This window comes from Danio rerio, chromosome 20 (genome assembly GCF_049306965.1).
Source record: "Danio rerio strain Tuebingen ecotype United States chromosome 20, GRCz12tu, whole genome shotgun sequence".
In the NCBI taxonomy this organism is placed as follows: Eukaryota; Metazoa; Chordata; class Actinopteri; order Cypriniformes; family Danionidae; genus Danio; species Danio rerio.
The window spans coordinates 8,333,211-8,352,500 of record NC_133195.1 but is presented as its reverse complement, the minus strand read 5'-3'; the positions used below and the strand labels follow the sequence as shown (position 1 = coordinate 8,352,500).

General features: G+C 36.0%; 1 protein-coding gene across 43 annotated transcripts in view; it reads left to right on the top strand.

Annotated features, from left to right (window-relative positions):
• Nucleotides 1-19,290, top strand: part of dab1a (DAB adaptor protein 1a) — a 696,745-nt gene that overhangs the window by 644,930 nt on the left and 32,525 nt on the right. For all 43 annotated transcript variants that reach the window (NM_001040685.2, XM_073933221.1, XM_073933212.1 and 40 more), the window contains 2 exon segments: nt 1-42; nt 12,062-12,670. The exon segment at nt 1-42 is cut by the window's left edge and continues 55 nt beyond it. In NM_001040685.2, coding sequence (NP_001035775.2) covers nt 1-42; nt 12,062-12,670 — 651 coding nt within the window.

Genomic DNA, 19,290 nt, shown 5'->3' with positions numbered 1-19,290 from the left:
CCGAACTGTTCACCCCCTTCAACCCCGCCTCTGTACCCTCAGGTAGGAGAAATCTGTTTACAGGACAAAATAACAGGGAAAACAGATAAAGCAGACATGTAAATGAAATAATGTGTCTGTCTGGCTCGGCCTAAATAAAGCGTCTCGTCCTGCCTGGAGAATATGAATGCTCTCATTACTGACTGATCTGATCTGCATGATAAATACCTGGCAAAGGACACGGTGTTACCTCTACTGTGTGTGTGTGTGTGTATTTGTATGTGTGTGTGATGTCTTTTTAACATGCACATCTGTTCTGGGGTCATTTCCTACATATTTATTATGTTTCCTCTCCCCTGATGTCCACTTAGTCAAGGTTTTTTGCTGCATGAATGGAAAGAATGTGATTTATGTCCTCTTTCACCTCTTCTGACTCTTTAATTAAATGAAATGCATTAATATTTAAGATATGTGTACTGAACGCTATCAAAAGGCTAGTTAAATTGAAAATTCATTTGTTTTTACTCAGGCTCTTGTGGTTTTAATATTGCATGACTTGTATTTTTATTTGAAACACAAAAGATGATGTTGTGGAAGATATTTCAGGGATTTTGTCTGTAAAGGGAAAGTTGATAGGGTTGATTGTTATCTCAGGCCCCACTGACATTCATCATGAGAACAAAAACAGATCTTGATGTTGAAATGTTATGAAATATCTTGCTTGGTTAGGATAGGCCATTTAAGTTTGTGTAAAAACTATATTGTTATTGTTGTTGTTGTTGTTTATAGATATATACACTAGATATCGCATAGGGACCCTGAGCATGCGTCAATAGCGCCGCCACATTGGTACAGTGCTCCCGGGACAAATGTCATTCAACTGCACTAGTCAAGACAGTGTTATTACGTGAAGATGCGGGACTTTAGCGCTGTCTACGGGTGTAGTAACGAGCAAACAAAGAAAACAAAGCACAAAGGCAGAACATTTCATAGGTAATATTAAGTTTTTTTCTGTTTTTGTATGTTCTAAACTTTTGTGCTAATCAGGTAACGCTATTGATGATAAAAGTCACTTACTGCATTCACCATACGACAAAGCAGCTCCAACTCGCACTAAACACTCGGCTTATGCTAGTTTTGTTGAATAAAATCAGCAAACAATGCAAAAGAAATATGACAACGAGATGCTGCACTGCCAGAAACTTGTATTATTGTCGGCTAACGTTAGTAAAAGAGTCGTTCGGGGGATTCATTCACAAGCGAGTCGCTCCCTCCGTCAGTATGAGAAGTGAAAGCAGGAGAGGAGGTGTGTTTCAGGACACGGATTAGATTAAATTTAACAGGGAGGGTGAATAGTACATTTCTGTACACACAAACACAAGCTTTTTGTCAGGAATGCCCGTGCGGTCACTGCTCAATCAATGTAGAAAAGTGATGTAAAATGATAATTTTCGTAATTAGAAAAAAAATAATTACATAATAACATCCAGGAAAACTCCCGATCATAGATATATGTGTATATGTGTATATCTCTGGCTTTGCATGGCCACAGTCCTCCACTGTACATTGGTCCCGCATTAATTTCAAAGGAGCGCTACCCTGTAGCAAGATGGCGGCGCTATTGACTCATTCCGTCCAATAGACAACAATAGGCCAGGCGACATCTAATGTATATATCTATGGTTGTTGTTGTTGTTGTTGTTGTTATTATTATTATTATTATTATTATTATTATTATTATTATTATTATTATTATTATTATTATTATTATTATTATTATTATTTAGTATAATATACTATAAATGATATTTATATAAAATATTTATAAATTACATTATTTCATATTTTAAAAAATACAAAAACAGAAAATAAACATCATTGTTTTATGAACCAACTGCAAATAAATAAATATAATAAATAACAATACATTTAAAAATGGCTAAAATATAAAAAATATGGATTTTGTAGAGTGTAATATACTATGTATAATATTTATATAGCACAATATATATAATTATTTTATGCTATATATTAACTCTTTTACAAAAAGCAAATAACAAAACACATTATACTTTTATCATATTTATATAGCACAATATTCATAAATTATTTTGTTATATTTAAAAAAATATTACAAAAACTGTAAATAAACTTACTTTAATAAAAAAAAACGAAAGAATACTTGGGATGTTTTTCATTGATTGGATTTTTTTAAGTAGTATTTTATTAATCTTTATAATACCCATGTTGACGCTTGATTTGTCTTTTTAAAATATTGATTGATTTGATTGATTGATTGATTGATTGATTGATAGATTGATTGATTGATTGATTGATTGATTGATTGATAGATTGATTGATTGATTGATTGATTGATTGATTGATTGATTGATTGATTGATTGATTGATTGATTGATTGATTGATTGATTGATTGATTGAATGAATGATTGATTGAATGATTGATTGATTGATGGGTCGGTCGTTCGGTCTGTCGTTCGGTCGGTTGGTTGGTTGGTTGGTTTGTTTTTTCATTCATCCATTCATTCATACATTTTCATTTTAGCTTTAGTTCATTTAATACATAAAGTTTTAATGTTTTAGGACTCTATTTTAACGATCTTGGCGCAAAGCGCAGGGTGCAAAAGCATTAAGGGCGTGTGCAAATCCACTTTTGCTATCTTAGGGACGGAAAAATTAGCTTTGCGCTGTGGCACATGGTCTAACAGGGTTGAGCTTATTCTCTTGATGAGTTAAAGGTGTGTTTTGAGACTAAACCAATCAGAGTCTCATCTCTAATTCCCTATAAGAGTCAGTTGCGTCGCACCATATAGCGGACTTTGTAAGTGGACTTTGGCGGACTTTGTAAGTGGAAAAACTAGCAAGAAAACAGTTAAACAGACCATCTGCAGCATGAGAATGAGAGATGAGCCTCCTCATTCTTTGCTTTCACTTTCACTCTCTTCCATGGATAAGGAAATGTGTTGTACGCACATTCATTTATTAGCCTACATATTTAATTTAGTTTGTTAAGCGCAATGATTTTTGTCAAAACTATTTCTAAATTCAGTTCTATTTTCCAGCAAACAAATAAATGAACAATAATAACGAAGTGTGGTCAAAAAACTGAGTTATATCCAAATAGACATGCTGTCCCCCATATGGTCTAAAACCTGACAGGTGGGCAAATCTAAGTTTGTTTTAATAAAACAAATATAAATATGCATGTAATAAACAATACTACAACTAATATTAACATTATAGAAAAGCTGTGTCATGAAAAAACTAAAAAAGCCCCCAGATATGAAGAGTATAAAGAATATATCATTTTATAACATAATACATTTGAATTATATTAAAAATAAAAGGCTATTTTGATATTAATCTACAACCTTATTTTACCAGTCAATCACATTCATTAAATGTCATCCTCCAGAAGATTTTCTCCTGAAGTATTCTGAAGAAGAAAAAAAAACAGTCCACAATTTTCTCCTATTTACCCATGGTGCATCCACAGCTCAAATATCTGCCATAATGGAGCGGGGCAGGTGTAGAAACAGCCTATTCCTGCCTCACTGAATGATGGACGTGCACAAGTCTCTTAAATTTACACACAGAGCTTCTCCAGGCGCATACAGAGACGCTCGCTGGTCCTCCAGACAAGCACAAACTGTTAGAGCAATTGCATGAGCTTGACTTCAGCCCTGACAGCAGCATCCAGCGCGGAAAGCATCAGATCCGTCATGTTGGTGGAGTCAGATGTTCCTGTCTCTACATGATATTGGCGGTGCTGGGGAGAAATTAAAAACACATTAACTAGTCTTTCAGGAACATGACAGCTGCTCTGCTGGGTTCAAAACACTTGTTTTTTAGATACACTGCATTGATACACTGTTAATGCAGTGACAAGGATTTAATTGGCCAAAAAAAAGTCAACTAATTTTATTTAAACTAATTGCTGAGGTAATTTTTATTCTGTCAGTTTCTGCTCACGCTGATGATGTACTAGTCTGTATTGATCTGTATTCATTTATTTCTTGTGTCGAACACACACACACAAAAGATATTCAGAAGAATGTATGTGATCGAACAGTTGATGTTGGTAGCAAGAAAATACGAAAATAAGTCAGTGGAAACCAATTTACCCACATTTTCCAAAACAATATGGTTCAGCTGTTTTTAAGTAATTTATAAGGAGTGTTTCCTCGTCGGCTAGTAACGGTATATTTCATTGCACAACAAATAATCCATCAGGCTTTTTGGCTAAAAATAGAGAAATCACAGTTTAATTAGTTATTATTAGATTATTTTTAAATGTCACCTCTCCTGCTGTTCATGAACTAAGCTGATGAATGGTCAGCGTAGGAGGTGGCTAGGCTGACCTAGCTTCAATTTTGATTAAATTATTTTCTAATCGATTGCCTTTTATGTGGTGAATATACCCCTGTAATGTATACTGTAGTCCTTTTTTGTCTGGCTTTCTCGGATATCTCACCTGTTTGCCAAAAATGATTAATTATATCTCTGGCAATGTCTGACACCAGCGCATACACATTGTGATAGACATGCCAGGCACGAAAGCTTGACAGGCGTAGCAACAGTAACTAAGAAGGGTGGGGCTTAGCGAAGGGTCTTTTTTGTAGACAATTTTCTTGTAGACACTGTTTAACTTGATGCACAAAAATAACAAAACTACGGTGGACGAGAGAGCTTAACGCGCTGCAATTTAAGAAAACACATGCAATTACACAAAACGCCCAATTGTGACTAATTTGCAACACGTGATAAAGACAATTGACAGTTGATAAAGATTGTTTCTTTATTTGCTGGTATTTTGTGTAAATTGCAGCGTGTTAAGCTCTCTCGGCCACTGTATAAAACCTTTTTATTTAAAAAAGTACATATTAAAGAAAAAAAAAAAACATATCCCCCATAGCAAAATTTCTCTAGCCCAGTTCCGGCCCACACCATCAGCATTTGCTTGACCCACATGTCGCAGTAAATTACGGTACATGATTGGACCAAGTCTGGCTTCCATACAAGAGGCTAACATGGACCATATCTGGTCCAAGTCTTAGCCAAGTTATTAACCCATAACTGGTCCTGAATTGGGCCAGATGTTTTGGTGTGTCACAACTGCATTGTTTTTTTTTATAATCCCATGAAGCATTTCGCTTTATGGCTGTGCTTTTTCTTGAAGCAACCTGAATGATGGAATTTTTCTTTAATCAAAAATAATTGAAATGTATTTTAAAAGTGGGTCAAGATAGGCCAAACTTACAAGGCCCACATATAAATTTTTAACATCTGGGCCAAATACTACATTTGACATCTGGCCCAAGTCTTGAGTGTCGCCTCCTAGACGATGCCACCTCGGCCAAACATGTTTGGCCCACCTGCTGTATGCCAGTGCCAGACGAATGCCTGCTGTGCCTTCTTTATGACAAATCTAGGCCAGAATTCTTTGCTACCTGGGATTTTTACATCACTTGTAAAGTTTACATTTACACAGAATGTTTGTTTATTTGTTTCTGTTGTGTCTGATTTCCTCAAATTAAGATTATTATAAAAAAAAATAGGTTTAAACATTTCATTTAATTTTATTGCATTTACAAAAAAATATATAATAATTTAAAACTACAGGGGACCACCTTTATATAAGCAATCTTGTTTAGTTGTTCACTATTCGCTACATTCAGGACACGCTCCTGCTGCGCATGTGGCATGTCAGACAGATAAGATACCATTTGGCCTTTTATTATTGGAATCAGCGTTACTCACCGGAAAGAAAGAGCGAGATGTGTAATGAAATAAGCCTGGCTGTGATATGAGTGAGACTGTTGTAATGGCCTCTTTTAAAGGGCGTTGCTATTCATTAAGCCCGGGCCTATTGTGAGCAGTAATTACAATAGTTCATCTGAGCCATAAAGACCTTTTTCATTATGAAAATCTAGGTCATTTTACTCCAGTCGTCAGGAGATCAATGACAGCAGACTGAAGGTCTTTTAGTGAATGCTAAAGGTTACAGCACACATTCCTAATCCATGTTTTCTGCTCACCTTTATTTGTACCGCAATCTTTTGAATATAGAATATTTTAAAAACATAGAAATATAACTGTAATAAAAACTTACATTTGAGTTTTGTACAGTACAATACAACCTTTTAAAGCAAGTAATTTCAGTTAGCGGCCATCTTTGAAACGCCTCTGTCTCGGTCTCCAAAAAATCTAATTCTCCAAAACTGTTTGTCAAACTTACGATTATGTTACATATTTGGAATCCAACTATGAAATTAAACAGCATCTGTCTCATACTATTTGTTTCGAAACAAACAAAATCTGCATTTCTTTCAGGGTGCTCGAGCTAATGTACATGCACACTCAAAAGAAACGAGATCACGACACCAACCTCGTTTATGACCATTCTACACATTATTATCCTCTAGAATAGATAAAACTTCATCAGACTGCGGGGGTCTTCTGAAGTATTTCACAACTTGGTCTTGATGGTGAATCTCCTCCCAAAATGACAGCGGCTCCTTGTTTACAAGATTGAGTGGTTGCTGTCAGGGGTTGTGCGTTTGACAGGATGGACTGTATCTAGCGTTCGTTTCGTACACATCACAAAAACAACTTTTGTTTTCAAATGTAGTGGGTTCATTTGAAAGTAGAGATTGCAAGCTTTATTTCAATACAATTCTTATGTCTTCGAAGCAAGTATTCGCTGAGATTACAGTGCATTTGTTGACCACAGAAACTGTCTAAAAGCACATGTCTGGTTCGAGCTTCTCCCCCGGAGAATCGTCAGTCTACACTCCAAAATTTGTATTATTTTATTTATTTATTTATTTATTTATTTATTTATTTATTTATTTTGCCTGTTTAAACTACTTATTTAAAACAACACAATTCTTGAGATTGAGACAACTTGGGACAATGGGATTTTTTTAAATGTTTAATTTACATACATTTGCATTTTTAATTTATATATTTTTATATTAACCATATTGACCCTTACAGATTTCCCTATTCAAAACTATACGAGTGACACATTTTGTGTATTCTACAGCCTTTGATACAACACAAAAATGTAGTTTGATTATTTATATGAAATGTTGGTTTTTATGTAAATCGGTTTAGTAAATCACTAAGAATACTTTGGATTTTAAGTGAACACTTTAACACACCTCACAAATAAAGGTACAAAATCTATCACTGGGAAGGTACATTTTTACCATACAGGTGGACATTAGTACCTTTAGGGTACACTTTTGTACCTTTAATATACAATGAGGTACACAATTGTTCTTTTTATGTATTAATATGACCTTTAAGAACCTGTCAAGAACAAAACTGTATTGAAAAGGTACCGCCCCAGTGACAGATTTCGTACCTTTATTTCAGAGAGTTTAGAGTATGATGTGAAATTGCTCACAGCCTGGTTAAATAAACCATGTTTACATTTTATGCAAAACTTACATATGTCCTTGAGTTATATATTGCCAAGTCTCAAGTCTTTATTTCACAGTCAGGAATTGAAACAAAACAAAAACTAATGCAAACTACTGAAGATAGTAGATACTGTTAATATTGATGAATGCTTGCATGAGAGGAATACATATTTCTGCAATTCTATTTAAAAAAAAAATAATACATTTTAATTGGTCAAAAAAATATAGCTGGAAACAGCAAGGCTGTGTTACTGTAGGTGCCTGTGTTTTTGCAAGTTGGGTATAATTTAAAAAGCTGTGCGCATACCTTAGCATACATAAAAAGTTTAGTATACATTGAGATTAACATTCTATCAGATAATGCTGGAATTACTAGAATGGCTAAAGCAATCAATCTGACCGTTCATAAAGTGTAAGACCGAATTTAATATGTGTCATGTCATATTTACACTCAACGCATGTATTGAGATTTTAGAACTACACTTTCATATTACTTTCATCACACTTTCATTATATTTCATGATGTCATTACCTTAAAAAGATGATCTTTTTTTTTTTAAATATATAGCCTATAATTGTTTATGAGTTACTAGACTATCCTAGTAGGTGTGTAATGTTACCTCACTGTATACCGCAAGTACAAAGCACAAAGCTTTTTCACCACAGTGAAAATGTTGTTTTTGAAAGTTTGAAAGAAATATCTGAAGATTAAAATATGTTTAAAATTATAATATATTTCTTCTTTTTTCCAATGTGGTTAATTAGTCAAACTTATTTTCAGTATATTTGGAATAAACAGACATGTGATTTTCATTCATTCATTTATTCATTTTTTTGTCGGCTTAGTCCCTTTATCAATCCGGGGTCGCCACAGCGGAATGAACTGCCAACCTATCCAGCACATTTTTAGAGAGGGTGCTTGCTGCATAGCCATTTGAGCAGAGCTGAGCTCCAGCGAGGGGGAGCATGAGCTCTCGCTCCTCCCCCTGTAATCTGTTTTAATGCGTACACCAACCCCACCCCTAACCCTACCCCCAGTGACATCTCTCGTAGAAGAAGTGCAAAAAAGGTGGAGCTCAAGCTCAAGCTCCCCCTCGCTGGAGCTCAGCTCGCCTAAATGGCTCTGCAGCGAGCACCACTTGCATTTTTACGCAGCGGAAGCCCTTCCAGCCGCAACCTATCTCTGGGAAACATCCACACACTCATTCACACACACACACACTCATACGGACAATTTAGCCTACCCAATTCACCTGTACCATGTCTTTGGACTGTGGGGGAAACCGGAGCACCAGGGGGAAACCCACACAAATGCAGGGAGAGAATGCAAACTCCACATAGAAACGCCAATTGAGGTTCAAACCAGCGACCCAGCGACCTTCTTGCTGTGAGGCGACAGCACTACCTTCTGCGACAGTACTACCTACTGCACCACTTTGATTTTACTTTCACTGTAGGTTGTACAGGGTATCTGCACATTTTTTTACAGAAAATTTAAGACCTTTTAAGACCTTTTTAAGTCCTCTAAAATGAAAATTTAAGACTTTACCTAAAAAAAAACAAAACAAAAAAAAAACAGGAAAATGTTCAGTGTGAACACAGAATGATGTGGTGAAGTATGGCGGCAAATCTATGGCGGCAAATTAATGGCAATATAAATCGAGCGCAGCGGTGATGTTTGCGCGCGAGGAGAAGTGAACCGTGAGCAGATTACTTGGTTGACTTGGTTTACTTGTTATCTCTAACGCTATTGGCTACTCTGCCTTTACGGAAGTTAGCCGGGATTGGACGCAAGTTAAAAGATCACGCCGTTAAATATATATACAATTTGCAAGTCATAATCATAAGAAACTTTCTGAGAACTTTATGAACTTTATGAGGATTCAATCTCGAGAAACAGTCAAATAATATCCAAAATAATGACTTGCATTCTTGTAACATGACTTTCTGAACCCATTTGATTTGTCCGTGCAGCACTTGTCTGGTTTGTTGTATTTTACTTCTTTATTAACCCCAACAGCAGTGCTCATTATTACACTTGGGGATGATCTTTCTAGGAAATATTGTCTTCAGAAGAGTTTATTTGCGTTTTAGATCTTTCCATACAATGCATACTATATGTGCAGTGCAGCTTTGTATATTATTATAATTGTTAACATTGTTTGTAATATAGATCAGTGTAAAATATATATATATATATCTATATATTATATATATTTTTCAATCTCATTTTTAGTTAATGATTGAATAACCTGCATATAAAGACTTCAATCAAAAATGATTAGCCCAATTAAACATAAAAAATACAGTGACAGATATTCAGATGGGTTTTTATCGCCACCTATTGAGCAACAATTTAATTTCTACAATCTTCGTTTGGCTTTACTCACTATCCATTACATCATTCCACTTTAGAGGCATACAAATACTTCTTTCTATACGACAGGCCCACATCTTAAAGGTCACATATGCAGTTGAAGTCAAAATTAGTAGCCCACTTTTTTCTTGTTTTATTTCGGCAAGAATAAAAGCTGTTTTAAGTTTTTAAAACCCATTTTAAGGTCCATATTATTACCCTCTTTAACCTATTTATTTTTTTCGAAAGTCTACAGAACAAACCATCGTTATACAATAACTTGCCCAAATACCCTAACCTGCCTAGTTAACCAAGTGAAGCCTTTAAATGTCACTTTAAGCTGTATAGAAGTGTCTTGAAGAATATCTAGTCAAATATTATTTACTGTCATCATGGCAAAGATAAAATAAATCAGTTATTAGAAATTAGTTATTAAAACTATAATGTTTAGAAATGTGTTTAAAAAAATCTTCTCTCCGTTAAATAAAAATTAGGATAAAAATAAACAGGGGGCTAATAATTCAGGCGGGCTAATAATTCTGACTTTAACTGTATAGTGGAATAACAGACTAATGGCAATATATTTACTATAAACCTTTGTACTTTATGCACTTTATAGCCTATTTTGTATACTATTGTCCATCCAATTTATTCTGACTTGTTCTTCACAGAAAATGAGTCAAGGACCATGAATCTTAGAAAAAAAAAGAAGATTTTTATAAATTTGAACACGTTTGGCTTGAGTTCAGTTTAAATGTAGGTGCTAAACTTCATCAAATGGTTCAAAACACATTTAAAGTCTGAATTATTCGTCCTGATTTAATAGCCCATGTATATTTTCCCCAATTTCTGTTTAATGGAGAGATCTTTTGCCACATGGTATAACTCTCTCTTTCTCTCCCAAGTAATAAAGTTTGTTACAAGAATATATCTCATTATTTTGATATGTCATTATATGACTTGGTCATGATGGTAAGAATAGGCATTATTATGAGATTAATTATTACAAGAAATATCTCATTATTGAAAGTAAGTCATCACCTATTATTACTGAGAAAGTAAGTCTATGTTTCACACTGTGACATTATGATAAGATTTCCTATATATTTTTATTTAACGGGGAAACTAGCTTACCTGCGTCCAATCCCGGCTAACTTCTGGAAAGGTAGAGTAGCCAATAGCGTTAGAGATAACAAGAAAATCAAGTCCCGCCCTAGGACTCACAAAAATCCAAAATGTTTCGCGCAAGCAGAGAGAAGAACCAGCAAACGAGCGGAAAGAACTGATCGCGCGCGCGCTGTAGGCATGACCTCGCTCGCGAGAGCGTACATCGTGCGCACAGATGATAATGTGCGCGCGCGGGACTTGTTTTCTCGCGCTGGATCAGTTGAGCACGCGCGTGAAGATCCCCTGTGCGCTCGCGAGCTGTAATTTTCTCGCGTGTAGACCTGTAATCTGCTCACGGTTCACTTCTCCTCACGCGCAAACATCACCGCTGCGCTCGATTTATATTGGCATTGATTTGCCGCCATAAGACGAGTCGGACATATTTAAGAGCCCACATGAAATTTAAGACCTCCTTATGGAAAATTACAGAATTTAAGACATTTTCAGACCTTAAAAATCGAAAATTTTATTTAAGACATTTTAAGACTTTTTAAGGACCCGCGGGGACCCTGTTGTATATGTACTGTAGATACAAACACCTCAGTTACAAGTTGCAGTGTCCGTTGATAAGCTAGATCTGATTTAGACTATATATATATATATATATATATATATATATATATATATATATATATATATATATGTGTGTGTGTGTGTGTGTGTGTGTGTGTGTGTGTGTGTGTGTGTGTGTGTGTGTGTGTGTGTAATAATACATTGATATGAGCCATTATAGGGGTTGTCTAATATGTACAGTATTTATTATTATTATGATGCGAACTATTTCCCCCCCACCTCTAAACGCAAACAAGCATCTTATTTTCATGCCTTTCAGAGGGGATCAAGTGTTATTTAGTGTCAATCGTATTTGGTGTAAATCCCTATGCTCACTCCGCATAGAACATGTTTAAGAGCTTAAGTATGCCACATTTTACAGTGGGAAGGAAATCAGCCGTCATTGAGTGACAAAAAATGGATGTAAAAAAATAAAAACCTTATGAGAAACCAGGCTCAGTCAGGGGGTCTCTTCTGTTTTTTTCCCAGAGCATCTTGGCAGGAAGATCCAATTCGATAATGTTGTGAACCTAAAGTCTTCTTGTCTCTGTCTGTTAGGTTATGTGACGATGGGAGCCGTGCCACCTGCGTGGGCGCAGCAACAGTTTGCTGCTCAGGCTCCATTAGCGTTTGGCGTCCAATCCCCAGTGCAAGTTGCGCAGGTCTTACCGGGCACTCAGCCTCTAATCTGGGGTCAAGCCAACCTTTTCCCTGCCACCCAGCAGCAGTGGGCTGCGATGGCTGGGGCTCACTTTTCTCCTGCCGCTTTCATGCCTGCCCAGACAGTAGGACCACTTCCTGCTGCCATGTTTCAGACACTGGCTCCTATGGCAGTGCCGGCATCCTGCGAGACGCCCACAGCGGCCATGGGTGGAGCCGTGGCAGGAACCTCGGCCTCCACGGCCTCCAGTCCGCAACATGGAGAGCGCACACTGCAGAGACAGGCAAAGATGAGCAAGGAGATGTTTAAGGAATTCCAGATGGCAAAGCCACCGGCCATGCCTGCCAGGAAGGGCGAGCAGCCTAGCCTATCCTGCACCACAGACGCTTTCTCCAGCTACTTCAGCAGAGTGGGAATGGCGCAAGACACGGATGACTGTGACGACTTCGACATCTCGCAGATGAACCTCACACCCGTCACTTCCACCACACCCTCCACCAACTCACGTGAGTAGTGCCAATTGTTCTCTGGTTTCAATATGGGTTGGGGTTGTTTATGTATAAATGGGGGCAATATGTTAAAACACTGCAACCAATTGCATGTTAAACCTTTGACTTTGGCATTATTAGCATCTACTATACCAGGGATTCTCAACCTTTTTCACTTTGAGGCCCACCAAACTGTTTGTCTTTATTTTAAAGCTTTATTTAATAGCAAAACGTTTCTTTTGCCTTCTATTATTCCCTTATTTTTCTACATCATTTTATAAAAAAACTCAAAACATTGTGCATTTGTATACATATATATATTTTTTTATTATTTTTATTTAAATATAATATAAAATATAATAATATATATTTTATTATTATTATTATTATTTAATGCACAGACCAATTTAAAGCTCTTATTTTGTTTTTCTTTTTTTTTTTTTTTTTTTTTTTTTACTTCAGTTATTCTTTACAACCTATTTGGTCCTTTTCTTTAGTAATGGAACCTGACAGGACTACAGGAGGTGGCAAAGAAACTGCTGCTGCTATGAATTAGACTAATTTCTATTAATCTATTGATCTATATCCATTAAAATAAACAACCTAACCTTACCCCTAAATGTAAAACACAGTAAAAAAAACTTAAATCTGTTAAACCATCGATCTGAAGGTGGTTTGGTTTGAAGCCGGACATTATTGAAGTTCGCTGACAGAAACAGTAAACAGCTGTTCACTTCTGAAACACCATTGAGTCTTGCTCCTGTAGGGACAGTTATAAAACACTCACAAGACGTTCATTTGGACCAGTGATTCTCAAAGTGGGGGTCGGGACCCCCCGAGGGGTCGTGAGGCAATGAAGGGGGGTCGCCTGGTGATTTCCAAAAATCTATTTATTTTTTTAAACCATAAGAATTAACATATTTTATCCATAACTATACTGAAAATAAAAATAGTCATTTATAGTTACTATATACTATATAGTGACTATAGTAGCTTATGTTTACTAGTTCTATTGGATTGCGACCCCTGGGGTAATTACATTATATTAAAGGCAGCATTAGCGTCAGATGCATTTTGATTTTATAACATCAGGTTATACTTTCTGGCAGATTTTAAGCACTGACACATTTAATTGGTGTGTCTGCGTCATGCATTGCAAGGTTTTTGTATTTAAAACCACCTCATAGGATATTGGGGGTCGCGAGTCACTGGCATTATTATTTTGGGGGTCGCGGGCTGAAAAGTTTGGGAACCCCTGATTTGGACAACTATGCGAGATTTGAAAGTGGTCACACATAGTTTGAGAATTAACAGACTTGTGCAACTCTGATACAGTACGAGCCGCAGACATGAGGTGTGAAAGCTGGTTAGAACATAGTCCTAGTTGACAAGCAGCGGTTGGAAATTTAAGCCACAGTTATATCTGTAACAGTGAGGCTGTTTATGAACAGAGTCCGAATTAGCCTGCTAAATCACAGAAAACAGGAAATCTTATTACTGTTTTCATTTTAATATGACTTGTTTAATAATGAAATCAAATAATTATAGTGTAATTTTTAAGTCAATTTTAAGCTATCTTGCAGCCCTCCTGCAGGATCGTTGAGGCCCACTAGTGGGCCACGGCCCACTGGTTGAGAATACCTGTATTATACGATTTGATGTAAAGGTTACAAGAACCTCAATTAATTTCTGATGTTTGATCTACTTGATACATGTTTGATTCAATCTTATAATTCTGTCTAGTAATTTAAAACTTATGTTTCTTTTTTTATTTATATATTTTTATTTATTTATTTTTAATGAAAGCCAGCATTCAATTGATTATATATCTACGATGGTTTGAGAATATCTTTGGTGAACTGTCATTTACTTTATTTCACTGCATACAATTTTAAATCCGTTTCAGAGTAAATCGAAGAGGAATGTGTAAGCAGATCACATATCCACACATCTTACAAGTTTACCCAAACACATTTGCCTCAAACAGAGTCTGTTACCCAAACTAATACAGATTTAAACCCATTCAGACTACACAGATTTTGTTGTTGGTTACTACAGTCACCATATCAGATTGAGCGATGTTGTCTAGATAAAATCTTGACATCGCTTTTACTAAATATGCCAGACTATGCATTATTTTGTGATCAATCATTCAGTGACATCTAAGACACACATGCTGTCACTGACAGTCCTGTAAAGAGCTTTGAAATGTGCATTTTTGTTCAATTAGTGACATATTTTCAACTGAAATACGAAGACAAGGCAGGAGATTTAGTAGGCAATTGGTTAGGTGTGGGGTTGGGTGAGCCCATTAAAAAGGTTTGCGTGCAGCTCAGATTGCAACTGTACCAGGTTTGCATCCAGACTCTTCTCCCAGGTTCATGAATTGGCAACATGTATCTTTATATTCTGTCGTGGTAGTCCTTTGATGACACACTGTTGTGCTTCACAAAGTTTCTTTCAAGTCATTGTATTAGCAAAGTCCTCTCTCTTTCATTTTGTCGTTTTGAAAAGTTGTGTAGGGAAGAGATTTTGTATCCCTTTTGGTCTATGTCGGGCGACACGGTGGTGCAGTGGGTAGCGCTGTTGCCTCACAGCAAGAAGGTCTCTGGTTCCAGCCTTATCTGTATCAGTTGTCATTTCTGTGTGGAGTTTGCATGTTCTTTGCGTGTACATATGTGTGCTGTAGGTGAATTGGGTAAGCTAAATTGTCCAAAGTGCATGTATGTATGTATGTCCTGGTCCTCCAGGTTAAGGGTTGACATTGGGCTAACTACCCACCTTATATCATAAAAACTAGATGTTACAAATCACCATTACGATGGAGCTAAATATCAACTTAATTATAAATGGCTATGTAAGTACTGTAAGTAAGAATCGGTCAATGTCACATGTGATGAAACCGATCATGGACAATGGAAAAAAAAAAGTTAAACATACAAGACTTTCTGTGCTGATGTTGTGAAACTTTTCCATATGGGATAACATGCTAAACACGCAGACAACATTTCCGTATGGGCTAACACGCTAATGGCACAGACAACTTTGCATATGAGGTAACATGCTAAACACACAGAAAAACATTTTCAAATGGGCTAAAATGCTGATAGCACAGACAACTTTTCCATATAGGATAACATGCTAAACACCCAGACAACATTTCCATATGGGCTAACATGCTGATAGCACAGACAACTTTTCCATATAGGATAACATGCTAAACACCCAGACAACATTTCCATATGGGCTAACATGCTGATAGCACAGACAACTTTTCCATATGGGATAACATGCTAAACACCCAGACAACATTTCCATATGGGCTAACATGCTGGTAGCACAGACAACATTGCATATGGGATAACATGCTAAACACCCAGACAACATTTCCATATGGGCTCACACGCTAATGACACAGACAACATTGCATATGAGGTAACATGCTAAACACCCAGACAACATTCCCATATGGGCTAACATGCTGATAGCACAGACAACTTTTCCATATGGGGTAGCATCCTGAGAAAAATAACGAATGTGGTTGGGCAGCCAAAGTTTGGTAGTTGACCTCTGCAGACCTGACTCAGCTATTTTGTGTGCAGTAAAGTCTAATCTGGCCTCAAGTCCTCTTCTGAAGCTATTTATATTGATCAATACTTTTCCAAGACAAACCCAGGCTGAATAGACATTCCTTTTAAAACAATACTTCTTGCATGTGCAAATATTATGTGAAATGTCCAGTGTGTGGTGCTAAAGAGCAAGTTTAATTTTCTCAGAAACCAATAAACTGAGGAATTGATTCTTTATTAACTGACAAACTGGTCTCTTAAACATAGTTTGCATGGAAGGAATAAACTTGTTGTTTGTATGCTGCCCCTTTATATATATCTTTTTAAAGTGAGCCTAGGTTTAGGGATACGGTTTTATATCAGAAAAAGCTGTTTCAGGACCAACTGAATCACATTATCCTGTAGCTCCATGGACCCTAAATACACCAACAAAGAAAACGAATCCCACATAGAAGAAGTTGATATCGCACCACATGCCTTTCTTTCTCATGGTAAGCCCTTAAGAGTGCTGACACGGCTAGACAGGCTTTATCCTTTTCCGACTACAGAACTTCAAACTCGCACCTCATCCTGTCTTTCATCAACACATCCTTTTTCACTCAGAGGTTGAAAGGTGGGCTTTGATGCTGTTGCCCAGAAGGCATTGTCTTTAGTCAGCGTGAAAATGACAATTAGTACTGCGGTGGGGAACGGCGGCGGGGGAAAGAGAGAGTCAGTCGCAGGCCCAGCTGTGCTTCTGGCGAGCAAAGTAATTATCACTGATCTCTCGGGAGCCCAGCGCTGTGTGTTGGGCCTGTTTGGATCCTCGCGCTCCTGTAGTGCTAATTATTACTGCGATGGAACGTCGCACGTTTGCACACAAGCGCTCCCTCCGTGAGACACATGCTCATTTATTAGGTGTCAATAAGAGACTTTTCATTCACTCAGGACATTTTCTGACAGGTTTTGAGCTCAGATGCCGAGGTTTACACACTGATCATAGTTTGCACAAAAGAAAACAAACTCTGCGAGAAACAAATCCAGTGTCAAGGCAAATATCCACTGAATGGTGCAAATATTTGTTTTTGCATTCAAGAGGAGAGGCTCGAGTAAAAGATACTTCAAGAGAAGTTGAGTAAAATAAATAAGATGGCTTGTGTGGTACTTGATTTTATTCATCAAGAACACAAGCAGTGAGAGATATACTCATCAATTAGTTGTCATTACAGAATTACTCAGATGTATTGTGTCGGGTGTTGGTCAGATTTTTTACAGTAAAATGTCTTATATAAGTCTAAAAAATAATAATTGGTGTGAAAAACTATGCATATGTTATTTTCCTCTGACCTAAACGAAGGACAAAACCTCAACCGGGGGCTCCTCCGGGATATATAAAAAGATAAAACTTTTTTTCAAATTTTCTGGCAGCTTTGGTGCTCAAAATCACAGTTTAAGCCACACTGACCATGACTAGATTACATGAAAGGTCATAAGAACATATTGCTACAGTTTCAACTTTATTTATTTATTTATTTATTTATTTATTTATTGTTAAATGGATTATATGGGATTGTGAATTGATTGGACCATTGCATGTTTTCACACAAGCAGTCCTTCCATGATATACATATGTATCAGTTGTCAGTGAGAAACTTTGATTCTTATAAATCTAATGTGTCAGATCCATTATTATTATTATTATTATTATTATTATTATTATTATTATTATTATTATTATTATTATTATTATCATTATTATTATTATTATTTCTTTTTTTACCATTTTGGCAAACACAAGCGTGAAAACAGTGTGAACAAAATAGATGATGTTGTTTTTCCCAGACCAAGACCACAGTCAAAACACCCAACTGGGGGCTCATCGATAAACAAAATAAAAATAGTTTGTAATTTTCATATTTATGGCAGGTTTGTTGCTCCAAATCAGATGTTTAATCAAACCAATCATGACTAGTTTGCATGAAAAAATTAATAAATAATCATAATATTAAAATAAAATATTATATTACAATCCCATAGAAACATGTTTCAAGTATGTTTCAATGTTAAATATCAACTGAATGCTACAACAAATCACACAGGCAGACCTTTTGTAATAGACATATTTATATTCAGCATATTCAGCCTCAATAAGGAATTTTGATGCACATGGATGTTACATCCTCAGTCTACATCAGTAAACAAACCCTACTTTTCCCTGACCTGTGGTCCGTTCTTCGTACCTCACTTAAATGATCCAAGATGATTTGGCAGACCCTGGATATTTTAATCTTGATAACTGATCACTAGCTAGTTTGGTTCTTCAAACAAGTTCACAAATCAGATTAAAATGTCTGGATGAACTGATCAGAGATCGCTGCGTGTTTTTTGAAGGACAGAGCTATCAATCCTTGAAATCATGATCAGCAGTGCAATGATTGGCTGATGGCACAGCAGCATAATGACATCATCTGATTAATATTCGATTATCCATGTGAGCAAAATTACAAAATATTTGCAGTAAATTGTTTACTAAATATGACACGCAGTAACTTTCCACATTTGTTGTGAGCTGCAGGCTTTACACTTTCATGTGTCAAGATTATTCAACATGTATTACGATGCATATCAATGTATTTAGTTCTACATTTAGGGAAGTTTTTTTTTTTAGCCGCCCAGGCCTACTCAAGTTTTTTTTTTTTTTTTTTTTTTTTTTTTTTTATTGGCGTAAGGAATAGCTGCATGAATTAATTTTGCATCAAAAGGTGTCAATCACCAGCTTTTTAGCTGTCAAAACACGTCCATGACTGCATAAAATATTATCCTTTAAAAAAAAAAAAAAAACATTGAATATTGTGCATGTATGTGTTTGTATCTAAAAAAAAAATTATATCAATAAAATTTCTCTGTGAACCACTAGGTGGCAGTCCTTGTACTTTTTTTTTTCAAAGTGCAGATTGCAGAAGTTTTATTAATATATATATATATATATATATATATATATATATATATATATATATATATATATATATATATATATATATATATATATATATAATATAAATATAATCAAGTAAATATAATTACGGTAAG